This window comes from Plecotus auritus (genome assembly GCF_963455305.1).
Source record: "Plecotus auritus genome assembly, chromosome: 7".
NCBI lineage: Eukaryota > Metazoa > Chordata > Mammalia > Chiroptera > Vespertilionidae > Plecotus > Plecotus auritus.
In genome coordinates, this window is record NC_137774.1 from 42572870 (window position 1) to 42586972 (window position 14103).

Genomic DNA, 14103 nt, shown 5'->3' on the forward strand with positions numbered 1-14103 from the left:
AGTTAATCTGATTGGAGTGTCAAGTATAAGAGGGGAATGGTGGAGAGTTGAGGTTGAAGTGGGAAGCTGGAGCTTGATCATAAAGAGGGAAATTATGTGCAGTATTTATCAAGGTATGGAAATTTGATGCATTTTATAACATTCCAATCAAAATGGTTAGAACTGTTTCTTCAGTTAATGGCTCGAGTGTAATTATCCAAAATGCTTCATTACCCTACAGTTATGGAAAACTAAAGCAGTACTGTGCTTTCAAGTAACTGCCACATATATTTACATTAAAATTAAGTATTTTGACCAGTTTGCTTTAATTTCAGAGATTGCTTTGCATAAATCCACCCCTGTTTGAAATCTATCAAGTCTTATTAAGTCCAACACAACATCACATAGCACTTATAGGAATAAAAGGACTTATGGTATTAGAATTACCTAAAAGATGGGGGAAGAATTCTGAATTTGAAGGTGGAAAATCAACAGTGAATTGTAGGTAAGTTGTATTTACATTTAGTTGTTATCTTTATAATTTGTAATACATGCAGAAAATTACTCAAGACCAGTGGTTCTTAAGGTATGTTTACTGTGAATACTCCAGATGGTCTGCACATTGGCATCTTATGATAATAACGTTTATAGTATATGTGTGATTATACTTTTTATTCTGCCTGAATTATCACGTTGCTCATTAAAAGTCAGGCTATTTTTCAAGTAGGTAGAAATACTTTTTTTGGGTTTTTTAAATATATATTTTTTTATTGATTTCAAAGAGGATGGGAGAGGGAGAGAGAGAGAGAGAAACATCAATGATGAGAGAGAATCATTGATCTGCTGCCTCCTGCACGCCCCACACTGGAAATCGAGCCTGCAACCCAGGCATGTGCCCTGACTGGGAATTGAACCATGACCTCCTAGTTCATAGGTTGATGCTCAACCATTGAGCCACGCCTGACGGGCGAGAAATAAGGTTTTTTGTTTGTTTTTAAAATATATTTTTATTGATTTCAGAGAGGGAGAGAGAGAGAGAGATAGAAACATCAATGATGAGAGAGAATCATTGATGGGCTGCCTCCTGCACGCCCCCTACTGGGGATTGAGCCTGCAACCCAGGCTTGTGCCCTTGACCAGAATGGAACCCGGCACCCTCCAGTTCCCAGGTAGATACTCTATCCACTAAGCCAAACCGGCTAGGGCGAGAAATAAGGTTTTTTAAAAGCAGTTATTATCTGTGAATCAGACAGTTTGTTCATAAATTCAACTAAGTTTTACTTTTGTATTATCTTTCAACAAACTCAGAAAAATGAGAGTATGAAAGATCTGTTGAAAAGAATATAAGGTAGAAATCCACCTTTAGCTCCTCAATTTATAGGTTGGGTCCCTTTAAAGTGTTTCTAAATTTCTATTTCCTCATTTCTACAATAGGAATGATAATACCTGCTCTTGTATTTTCCTTACAAGGTTACTAAAAGGATCAAATAGCATAATATATCTGAAAAATATTTTTGTTTTGATTCTTTGATATTAATCGAATAGATGCTTTGAATACTCTCCTAGCAAGACTTAAGTGAAAGAAATTTGAAGGAAAGCAGAGCAAAGAGTGTTAAAATAGGTTTTCCTTTGGAAGGTTTTTCATCAAAGAGCTACAAAATGTTTTGGAAATTTGTTGTCTTTATTTTAGTACCACTCCAATTGCTGAGAGATTTTTCACCAGTTCTACCTCTCTGACTCTAAAGCATGCTGCCTGGTATCCAAGTGAAATGCTGGATCCCCACATAGTTCTGTTAACATCAGACAATGTAATAAGGTAAAGTTTATTTTTATGTCTTACAGCATTGTGAATAGGGAAGTTCTATTTCTGTTTGCCAGTTAATAGCTCAAGGTACCACTAAAGGGGTCCTTGGATGTTAGAATGCTTTATCTGATGGCTGTTGTAGCCCCATTCTCAAGAATTATCTAACTGCCCTAACTTATATACCTTAATTACTGCTGTTTCCTGTCAAAATCTTCCAGTCTCTCCTATCCTAATCTGCTTTGTAAGCACTGTTAAAATAGTCTTCCTCAAACTATTTTATGTCACTATTTTGGAGGTAATGTGACATAGGAGAAAGAGAATATAATTGGGAATTGAGAGATTTGAATTCTTGTCCCAATGCCACTTCTGTCTTTGAGATCTTAAGCTTCTTTATAGGGAGCCTTAGTTTCCAGTTTATAAAAGGAGCAGATTTAATCATTTCTAAAGCCCCTTTCAGGTTTTGTACTCGATGATTAAATACTCTAATACTACAGAGATTTCTTTTATCAGTTAACTTTCTGTATATGCCTTATGTAAAAAGTTTATGGGGAGATTCTACTGAGATACAAATACCTCCAGTTTTATTTTTCTTAATCACTGCTTTTAACTGTGCTCTACCAAACCTTCCTTCTGTACTGAATGCTTGATCCCTTAATGGCACCTTATACAGATCTCATAGCTTTCTGGTTACTTTTAGGTATAAAAACTAAGTCTGTCGGTTTAAAACTCCGATCTCAAATCTATTTCAAAACTATATCCTGGGCCTATCACAGGTCAGACCTTGAGGCATCTGAAATGAGTGGAGAGGGCATGATCTGCTCTTTGACTCACCTTGAGGTAGGGGGTGAAGTATAAGGAATGGGACTGCCTCCTCTGGGTGTAACTCCTTAATAGTGGGAGTAGGAAGCATGGGATAGCTGAGGCAAACATCTTACCTAACTGGTTATGTGTCAATGATGGAGCAGAAGGGTGGGAGACATATCCCTGAGCCTTGATTAATTGAGTTCCACCTACTGCTGGTGGCCTGTTGATGTGCTAGTCTCTGTGCCAATGGGGTGTATGTGTTTTCTGGGGCAACTCCCTCCATCATTGAGGAGCTGTCTCCCATTGGCTCTATTAGCTGTCCATGCCCTGAACCCACTCTCAAGAGGAGCCCCAAACTTGGTATTCCTCCCTTCTCAACTTAAACTTTTTGGTCTTTCATATGGAGTCATGGTAACTGCCAAGATCCTTTTCCTTGCTCTCCAGGGACCACAGAGAACTGGGCATACTATCCCATGGTCCTTTCTTATGCTGTGCCAGCCTCCCTCTTTCAGATATGTTCATATTAGATACCACATAGTGATCACATGCCCCCAACCCTAGGATACGGCATGTCAGTTTTGCCCAAGAATTCCCTTTGTGGCCTGTAGTTTTCTGCAACACATCTGGCATTCAACTCAAATGAGATACTGATCTCCCCTATTACAGGCACTCCTAAATCTCACTTTCTCTTAGAGCCTTCCCTGTCCACCCATTTGGTTTTGGAGTTGGGGATAAAGAAGGAGGGATTACCTCCCATTACAAATATTGTACTGTACTCCTAAGGATTCTTGACACCCTCTGTCTTAGTCTTCCTTTTATGTATGCTGGAAAAGAAGACTGTAGGGGTCTAGGCCTTCCCCACTTAAGCCTTAAAGGAAGTATCTGGCCTCAATTATTGAAGGTTCTTTTTAAGACATGGGGTATTTAACAATTCTCTTTTCCTAAGCTGTGGATTTTGTTGACAATTTCAGGGCAACAAGAAATTCCCACAATGTCTGTTGCATTTACTTTTTCACTATTCCCCTTTACAATATATTCTGTTTTGTGTATATTCTCTGCGCCAATGGGGCGTATGTGTTTTCAGGTATGTTTTGAAGTCAATAAAGTTTATAGGCAGTTAGGAAGACCACAATGAATGTGTGTTCAATTGGATCAAATTTTCATTTAAAATATTTATTAGATGGCATTTTATTGGTAATGGAACAGACTAAGTTTAAAAATCCTTAGTGGGTCAGACAAAATAAGTGATTAATTTTGTTAATTTATAAAAAGACTTCTTAAGAGACATTGGATTTCTAGTAATATTACTGACCTTTTGAAAATTCTCCTTTTAACAGTAGCCATATATGCTATGAAAATTTAAGTTATTTTAAATTGAAGTGATTTTAGTGAAAAAATCTTTTTTTAGTTTTAAACTTTCCTTGAGAAAATAGGGATGGCGTGATAGTCTTTATATCACAAAAACATGTATAGATTGTAGGCTACATGTCACTCACTCTGCTGGTCAGAATAGTGAGATGTAGTTCCTTCTCTAGTGAGATTTGTTGTCTAACAGGATGAGGAAGATGGGTATATTTGAAGGGAAGCTGGCAAACTTAGGGGCAGTAGTGAGATGACTAGACAAGGTGAGTATGGCTAAGGATTTAGGATGGAAGAGACAGGTGCAATGCCATGGAATAGGCTAATAAAGAGTTTTGGTAAGGATAGAGAATATTTCTTCAGGTCCCAAGGAAAACTTCTAATATTAAAGAACAGATGAAGTACCTACTTTGTCAGTAACAGCAAGATCTTTGACAAAGAAATGGTTGTGATAACTGGTAGGAAAATTCTCAAGAACTGACTAGATGTAGAAGAAACTACAATTTTGGGAAATGAAAGAGAATTTTAAGTGCTGGCTTCCTTCTCTTTTGATTGTTAGAATTTACTCTCTACGTGAGCCCCAGACACCCACTAAGGTCATCGTACTTTCAGAAACAGAAGAGGAAAGTCTAATACTCAATAAAGGGTAAGTTTTTATTTGTGTCATGATATGCTTTTCAAATTAGGTTATAAATGCAATTTTAATAGAGATTGCAAATTTTCCAGGGGTGACTTTAGCATGCTTTTGGTAAAGTGAGAAATAAGCAAAAGTAAGCAATGTGAATAACAGGAAGTTACAAATCTGAATGTCATTGTAACTACTAGCTTGATATGTTTTTCAAGAAAGTTTGGAAATGTGAGTGGCTGAAACTGACTCCACGTTGTATCTTGAATAAGAGAATAAATTTTAATACTGCAAAGTACAGGAAAGGTGAAAGGTGAGAGTGTTGGGGTAGAGGCCTACCAGCTATTCACTCAACAGATTGCTGAACTCCCAGACCAGCAACTAGTATCCCAGAACGTGGAGTGGAACATAGATAGCCCTTCTGATTCCCCTGTGACCCTGGCTTTTATGTTTTCTTATCTACTATAGAGGCAAGTTCCTGGCTACTTTGACCACTAACCCAGTCACTCTTGAACTCACAAACCCTATTCCTCTGGCCTCCTGATCAATCTTTCTGATGATTACCACACATGATCACCTACAGTGTGTGTGCATATAAGCCTTTTAGTAGTAGTATTTCTGGAAGTTCCATTTAGTTCTTTTCATGTCTCCATGGTAGTCATCTAATAGTCTTATTTATTTTTGTTTTTCTAACCTTTATTCCTTTTAATTTTTTATATATAGCTAATTCTATATTGACAGTTTTATTTATTTTTAATTTTTTTTTGTTGTTAATCCTCACCTGGGATATTTTTCCAATGATTTTTTGAGAGAGTGGAAGGGAAGGGGAGAGACTGAGAAATAGGAACATCAATGTGAGAGAGACACATCAATTGGTTGCCTCCCCCACAGGTCTCAACCCAGGTCAGGGATCAAGCCTGCAACCGGGGTATGTGCCCTTAACCACAATCAGACCCGGGACCCTTCAGTCCGAAGGGTGACTCTCTATCCTAGCCCAAGCTGGCTAGGACTGTATGGGCAGTTTTGATCTCTGAAGACCTGGGGGGTGGGGTAGGGATCTAAATATGTATTTGTTCTTCCTTTTGACCCACAATCATGGTGGCTTCCTCCTGTCATTGCTAATCTCTGTGCACTTATGTTTACTTAAAATGTGTTGTTATTCAATATTATTTTATATTAGCTTCAGGTATACAGATTAGTGACTAGACATTTATATAATTTACAAAGTGACCCTCCCAATAGGTCTAGTACCCATTTGGCACCATATATAGTTATTACAATATTACTGACTATATTCCTTGTGTGGTACTTCACACCTCATGACTATTTTGTAACTACCAATTGTTATTTCTTTTTTTAAAGAATTTATTGATTCAGAGAGAGGAAAGAAGGGAAAGAAAGAGAAACATGGATTTGTTGTTCCTCCTATTTATGCATTCATTGGTTGCTTCTTATATGTGCCCTGACTGGAGATTGAACCCACAACGTTGGCGTTTCGGAATGACACTATTAAAATCAACTGAGCTACCCAGTCAGGGCATAATTCTTACTTCTTAATCCCTTCACATTTTTGACCCAGCCTCCCCAACCTCTCCTTATCTAGTAACCATCAGCTTGTTCTCTGTATCTATGAGTCTGTTTCTATTTTGTTTGTTCATTTATTTTGCTTTTTAGATTCCACATATAAGTGAAATCATATAGTATTTGTCTTTCTCTGTCAGACTTACTTCACTTAGCACAGTGGTTGGCAAACTCATTAGTCAACAGAGCCAAATATCAACAGTACAACAATTGAAATTTCTTTTGAGAGCCAAATTTTTTAAACTTAAACTATATAGGTAGGTACATTGTTATTAACTTAATTAGGGTACTCCTAAGCTGGCCTTTGCTAAAAACTCAAGGAGCCAAAGAGCCACGTGTGGCTCGCAAGCCACAGTTTGCCGACCACTGACTTAGCATAATACCCTCTCAGTTCTTCCATTTTGTTACAAATGGATTTCATTCTCTATTTATGGTCTAGTAATATTCCATTGTATATATGTACCACAACTTTTTTATCCATTTGTCTATTGATGGGCACTTGAGATGCTTCTGTATCTTGGCTATTACGTATGTACATTGCAGTGAACATAGGGGTGCATATATCTTTTTCGGTTTCTTTAGATAGAAACCCAGAAGTGGAATTGCTGGGTTTTTATTTTTTTATTACTTTTTTTTGGTAGTTCTATTTTAAATTTTTTTAGGAACCTCCATACTCTTTTCCATAGGGGCTGTACCAATTTGCAATCCCACCAACAACGCCCAAGAGTTTTCTCCACATCCTTGCCTACACTTGTGGTTTATTGATTTTTTTTGATGATAGCCATTCTGACAGGAGTGAAGTGATAACTCATTGTGGTTTTAATTTATCTGATAATTAGTGACATTGAGCATCTTTTCATATGTCTGTGGGCCACCTGTATGTCATCTTTGGAGGGTTTGTTTAGGTCCTCTGGCATTTTTTAAATTGGATTTTCTTTTTGTATGTATGTTAAGTTGTATGAGTTTTTTTTAATAAATTTGGGATTTAACCACATATCGTATGTATCATTGGCTAATATCTTCTCCCAGTCGGTAAGTTGTCTTGTTGTTTTGCTTGTTTCCTTTGCTGTGTAAAAACTTTTTAGTTTTCTCTGGCCAGATGGCTCAGTTTGTTGGAACATCGTTTGGTATACCAAAAGGTAGTGGGTTTGATTCCTGGTCAGGCCACATACCTAGGATGGGGGTTAGATCCCCCTGGTCGGAGAGCATGCAGGGGGCAACCAATCTATGTTTCTTTCTCACATCGACATTCCCTCTCCCCATCTCCCTTCCCTTCTCTCTCTTTCCCTCCCCCTTCCTCTCTCTCTAAAATTAATTTTTTTAAAAAAAGTATCCTCAGGTGAGAATTTTAAAAAAACCTTTTTAGTTTAATGTAGTCCTATTTGTTTATTTTTTCTTTGTTTCCGTTGTATCAAAAAAATATATATCACTAAGAGCAATGTCAGAGAGTTTACTGCCTATGTTTTCTTCTCGGAGTTTTATGGTTTGGGGTCTTACATGTAAGTCTTTAATTCAGTTTATTATTGAACTGATATTTGGGAATATTAAGAGCGTGAGTTGGGGTGTGTTCCTTCACAGAGGATTTTCATCAGCTTCTACTAGGAGTTAGAGGTTGCCACCAACCTGGGACCACTTTGATCCTCTTTGATAGCCCCAGGATTGAAAGTTTCAGTTAAATGATTTTCATGTCTTACAGAAGCAGCTACTGCAATTTCAGTGTGTCCATCTCCACAATAGGGAAATAACTGCCTCTGAGAGGTGATAGGCCCTGTTCTGGTGTCAGGACATTTTCTCCCTGCAATGTGTTCATAGCTTATCACCTTCTTCTGACAGACACATTGTCTAGATGAGAGGCAAGAGAGCCATGCAGTTGTTCAGAGCTTTGCTTTGGTTCTGGTGTCAACGCAACTAGCTTCTAATCTCAGCTCTTCCACTTGTCAGCTATGGCATTTGAGCAAGTTATTCAATTGCATTAAGCTTCATTTCCATTATTATTCCACAAATATAAAAAATAATAATAGTGCTCATTTATTAGGATTATTGTGCAGAATAAATGAGATGCATTAAAAGTACTTAGCATGGGTCTTGGCACAGATAAGTCCTTATTAATTGATACCAGTTATCATTATTAGATAGATAATTAGAACTATTACTAAATTTGTTAAGTTCCCACTAAGTTTTAATGGCTTGGGAGTTTAAGTCTCTTTAATTTCTATGTCTGTTTGTTCCCATTTATTGTCTTAATTTTTTAGTTTAACTCACGCAGTCCTTTTATTCTGGATATTGGGATTTATCATTTTTAGCTTCCTGATAACCATATACCTTTCCATGTGATAAAAAAGGCTACGATATGGTACTTAAAATACCTTACTTAGAATGTTGTTGATTCTCATCTATGTGAAATTGTGGTTTTATTTTAACCATATTCATTAACCTTGTATTACACTGGAATCCTTTTGAATAATCAGTTACACTAAATTTAAAAATTTTAAAAACAGCATGTTTTATCATTTGACTTTTCTGATTATAAAGATAATGTATATTTATTATAGAAAATTGGGAAAACTACAGTGAAGTATTAAGAAAATGAAATCTTTTGTAGTCTCCTATTGTCTGAACTCAATATAGCAGCCAGAGTGATACTTTGGGTATAAATCAGATCATTCTACTGTCTTGCTCTCCATACTCCATTGACTGCCCCCTCTCCAGCTTCATTTCTCCCTCTGTGCCTTGGCTCTTTAACCACCTTGGTCTCTTTGCCATTCCTTAGACATCATTAACCACCTTCCCACCTTAGAGCCTTGCATGTGTCCTTCCCTCTGCCTCAACTGCTCCTTCCCTATTTAACCCAGATGTGCTCCCTTACTTCCTTAAAGTCTCAAATATCACCTTACCAGAATCCTTTTCAGACCACCTCCTCTAAAAAATAGCACCTCCATCAATACCCACTTACCCTACTTTATTTTTCTTCATAGCATCATTTTCTGACTTTGTGTTATGTGTTTACTTCTTGTCTGTTGTACGTCTCTGTTACTAAAGAGCAGGGCCTTGTTTAATTCACTGGTGTATTCCTAGAACTTGCAACAGTACCTGGCACAGAGTAGATACTTAGTAAATATTTGTGGAGTAAATGCATCCTACTATTCAGGTGTAACTATTGAAGTTTTCATGTTTTCTTCCTGTTTCTTATTTGTGTTTGTGCATGTCTCTATGTGTATATTTTTACTATTTGTGTATCTTTATAATTAAATTAGCATTATATAATTTTATGGCCTTCTTCACTTAATTTTATTAGGATTTTCCGGTGTTGTTTCACATTCTTCATAATCATAGTTTTTGCTATTCTCTATTGGTTGACTAGACTTCTATCCCACCTCCTATTATTGGACATTTTGATTTTTTTTTCAAGTTGATTTTTAAATCTCTTTTCAGGAGGGCATATACCGCATCTCTAGGAGAAACAGCAGTTGCATTTGACTTTGGGCCATTGGCAGCCATCCCAAAGAATATTTTTGGACAAAAAGGCAAAGATGAAGTAGTGGCATACCCACTGTACATCTTATATGAGAATGGGGAGACTTTCCTTACATACGTTAGTCTGTTACACAGGTAAGTTGAGGAAGTGACCCACCTAAATGAAAGCCCAGCTTGTGCTCCAGTAGAGATTGTCATAGTTCGACTTATTTACTTATTTATTGTCATAGTTGGAGTTACTTACTTACTTATTTATTGTCATGGTTTGACGTGGGATCTATGTTTTTGAATTGTGGAAGGTGTTGCAGCCCTTTGATGCTTGGCTTGCACAATTTGGAGAAAGATCTGGTACAGATCATAGGACCTTTCATTTACTCATATTAATATTGGAAAATGCGATAGAATTCTTGGATAATCACTTAAGATAAGACTGAATTTGTTTTCACAAAGTCTAGTCAACCAAAGAAGTATTCATTGTGTATCATATATGAACAAGATATTGTGGGGGTGGTTAGACATGGTAATCTGGTATCTTATGTCCCAACTGTGGGAAAAATACATACATACACAAAAAAAGATAATTACCACATCAGTACAAAGACAGTAAGAACCCAGAAGAAGGAGAGATTGTTCTGAATGAAGAAGTTATAGAAATTTTCATTGAGAAGCACTGATGTTATATGGGACTTAAAGGTCTAATGCGGGATTAAATGAAGCATCAAGAAAGGGTAAGAGCATTTTAATTACCAGGGAAGCATGAAGTAGAATATGAAAGTAAAAAATGTGTCATTCAAGGTTCAATGATGAGACATTTGGGGCTAGAGCAGAGGATTCTGGTAGGGAAAATTAAATGATAAAGCTAGAAATATCTGCCCAGGGAAAATTTTAGGGATTTAAACACCTAATTAAGGAATGTGGGTCTTTTCTGTAGGAATGAGGTAGTAAGAATGTAGTGATGGTTTCTCAGCAGGAGAAGATAAAATAAATGGTTAGGGAAGTGAATGGAGCAGAGAGACTTCTTTTTTTAATTTTTTTTTAAATTGATTTCAGGGAGAGGGAGAGAGATAGAAACATCAATGATGAGAAATAATCATTGATCCACCACTGCCTGCATGCCCCATACTTGGGATTGAGCCTGCAACCTGGGCATGTGCTCTGATCAGGAATCAAACCATGACCTCCTGGTTCATTGGTCGAAGCTCCAACACTGAGCCACACTGGCCAGGCATTTGTTTTTGTTTTTGTTTTTCAGAGAGACTTTTAAAGAAGCTGTTGTAAAATTTATCTTGAAGTCTACAAGAGTTTGAACTGCAATGGTTGTAAAGCAAAGGGAGAAATGAACATAGCAGATACTACAAAGGAAGACGTAGTTATTGTTTGGCTATGGTAGTGAGCCATTAACAAATACGGAGATCAGGAAGGGCAGCTAATTTGGGGGAAAGATGATATAATAGAATTGTACATCTGAAACCCATATAATTTTATTAACCAACGTCACCTCAATAAATTAAGTGTTTTGTTTTTTCTATTGTTTACTAGAGGCCTAGTGCACGAAATTCGTGCACGGGGCGGGGGGGGTGGTCCCTCAGCCCAGCCTGCACCCTCTCCAATCTGGGACCCCTCGAGGGATCGGGTCTAAACGGGCAGTCGGACATCCCTCTCACAATCCAGGACTGCTGGCTCCCAGCTGCTCGCCTGCCTGCCTTCCTGATTGCCCCTAACAGCTTCTGCCTGCCAGCCTAATCACCCCCTAACCACTCCCCTGCCAGCCTGATTGATGCCTAACTGCTCCCCTGCCAGCCTGTTTGCCCCTAACTGCCCTTCCCTGCAGGCCCGGTCACCCCCAACTTCCCTCCTCTGCTGGCCTGGTCACCCCTAACTGCCCTCCCCTGCAGGCTTGATCGCCCCCAACTGCCTTCCCTTGCAGGCCTGGTCCCTCCCAACTACCCTCCCCTGCTGGCCTGATCGCCCACAACTGCCCTCCCTTGCAGGCCTGGTCCCTCCCAACTGTCCTCTCCTGCTGGCCATCTTGTGGTGGCCTCTTGTGTCCACATGGGGGCAGTCATCTTTGACCACATGGGGGCAGCCATCTTGTGTGTTGGAGTGATGGTCAATCTGCATATTACTCTTATTAGATAGGTTAGAGGCCTGGTGCATGGGTGGGGGCCAGCTGGTTTGCCCTGAAGGGTGTCCCAGGCAAGGGTGGGGGTTCCCTTGGGGTGTGGGGCAGCCTGGGCAAGGGGCCTGTGGTGGTTTGCAGGCCGGCCACGCCCCCCAGCGACCCAAGCGAAGGCCCTGGTATCTGGGATTTATTTATCTTCTACAATTGAAACTGTGTAGCCTTGAGCGGAGCCAAGCCTCCTGCTCACTCCATGGCCATAGCCATTTCTGTTGAGATTTATTTATCTTCTATAATTGAAACTTTGTAGCGTTAAGCGGAGGCCAAGACAGGCCAGGGCTGCAGAAGCTTGGCTTCCTCCATCGCTGGGGGCAACTCAAGTCTCCTGCTCTCTCCAGCTCCGTGGCTGCCGCCATTTTTGTTGGTATTTATTTATCTTCTATAATTGAAACTTTGTAGTCTTGAGCGCAGGCCTCGGCCAGCCAGGGTGTGCAGAAAGCTTGGCTTCCTCCATCGCCGGGGAAACCCAAGCCTCCCTCCTGCTCGCTCCATGGCCGCAGCCATCTTGGTTGGGGTTAATTCGCATACTCGCTCCTGATTGGCTTGTGGGCATGGCTTGTGGGTGTAGCGGAGTGATGGTTAATTTGCATATTACTCTTTTATTAGATAGGAAGTGTTACATATGGTAGTACATATATCTCCTCCCCCCCGTCAAGTGTTGTTGTTTTTTTAAAGTAGTTACAGGAAAGAGAGAGAGTGCAAAATTAAAAAGATGAGAAAAACTAAAGAGTTTGATAGATTACAGAATGTTAAGGCTTCACTACTAATTGCATTCTCCTTGACAGAAGTGTTCTCTGCCTTCCACACATGATCTCTCTCAGGAGACTTTTGTGTAACATAATTACTCTGTCTATCCTTCCTCCTCCTACCACTTGGTCCTAATTTGTCTACCCTATGATCTACCTAATAACCTTATTCCCAAACATAAAAGTCATCTACATTATCTTACATCCAGTCCAGTCCCAACATTCTATTGATTTTAACATGAAAATTTCTTGATACATCCTTCTCTCAATTCCCTTGTCTTTGCTTCAGACCCTCATCATTTTTTTGCCTGGATCATTCTTAAAGGTCCTCTCCATGTCATTCTCTTTACTACTCTCACTAGCAGATGAATCTTAGTAAAGTGAAGCCCCATCCCCCTTGATTAAACCTCTAGTGACACACTGTCCCCCAGTAGATAGACTCTGAGCTCTCTAACATGCCATACGAGATCATCTGCTTTGTAAGCCAGTCCTGAAAATCTGCCTCACTGCTTCTTTGTTGCCTTGGACTTTGTACTTCACCTCCTATCACACTAAGCTCAGTTTTCTTCTTATTAATTCCTTGTCTTGCATGCCTCAGAACTTTGTATATGCTGCTCCCTAGCTTGGAGTGTTTATCACCCCTTCCCAGAATATACTTTCTCCACTGATCTTACTGAGATGCCTTTTTTACACTTTTTTTGTACCTTTCTATATTTCTCAGTAACCTGTAAAGCTTTGCATTGTTACACTTATCACATGGTAGAATAATTCTGGCTAAATGTCAGTTCTGTGGGGGTGTCATGTAGCTCTCAGTAAATGTATTTATCTAATTCAATTAAATATGTGGGTCTGGAGCCCTGAAGATAAGCAACATTTCAGAAGAAAAAATTTGAGAGTCATCAGGACATAGATAACAGTTAATGGTTTAATATGCTGTTATGTAAGTATGTTTTGAGAAGAGAATAAAGCTTACAGCACCAATATTTTTTCACCCAAATACGTTTCACTCTTTCTTTAGCCCTGGGAATATCGGAAAGCTGTTAGGTCCATTGCCCATGCATCCTGCAGCTGAAGATAACTATGGTTATGACGCTTGTGCTATACTCTGCTTACCCTGTGTCCCCAACATCTTAGTGATTGCTACTGAGTCAGGAATGCTCTATCACTGTGTTGTGCTGGAAGGGGAAGAAGAAGATGACCAAACAGTAAGTCAGCCTAGTGTGTGTGCACATTTGTATCTCCAGCACCTAGTTTACATCCTGTACCAATATAAATGCTTAATAGAGATGAGGAATTTCATTTTTTATCTGACACCTCTATATATTTTGGAAATTGAACACTCAAAGTTAATCGAAGCCCACTTAAAAACTTAAATGGGAAGAAGTTAGAAGGTGCCCAACTTACTTGATCCACCAACCTACATATTTCTTTCTGGACTCTAAATTGGCAATCTTTGGTGACAAATATAAAGAACCTTTGAGTCACTGATTTAGCTCTTCTCTGAACTTGATTATTCCTATCTTTCTAAAAGAAGGGAGACTTCTTTTTTCTC

The 14103-nt window shown here is 39.0% G+C and overlaps 1 protein-coding gene across 2 annotated transcripts in view; it reads left to right on the forward strand.

The window, feature by feature from the left end:
* NUP88 (nucleoporin 88) overlaps positions 1-14103 on the forward strand; it is a 33619-nt gene that overhangs the window by 3438 nt on the left and 16078 nt on the right. For both annotated transcript variants that reach the window (XM_080678868.1, XM_080678867.1), the window contains exons 2-6: positions 315-484; positions 1670-1795; positions 4506-4592; positions 9585-9761; positions 13570-13756. In XM_080678868.1, the coding sequence (XP_080534994.1) occupies positions 315-484; positions 1670-1795; positions 4506-4592; positions 9585-9761; positions 13570-13756 (747 nt within the window). The remainder of the gene's footprint in view (positions 1-314; positions 485-1669; positions 1796-4505; positions 4593-9584; positions 9762-13569; positions 13757-14103) is intronic.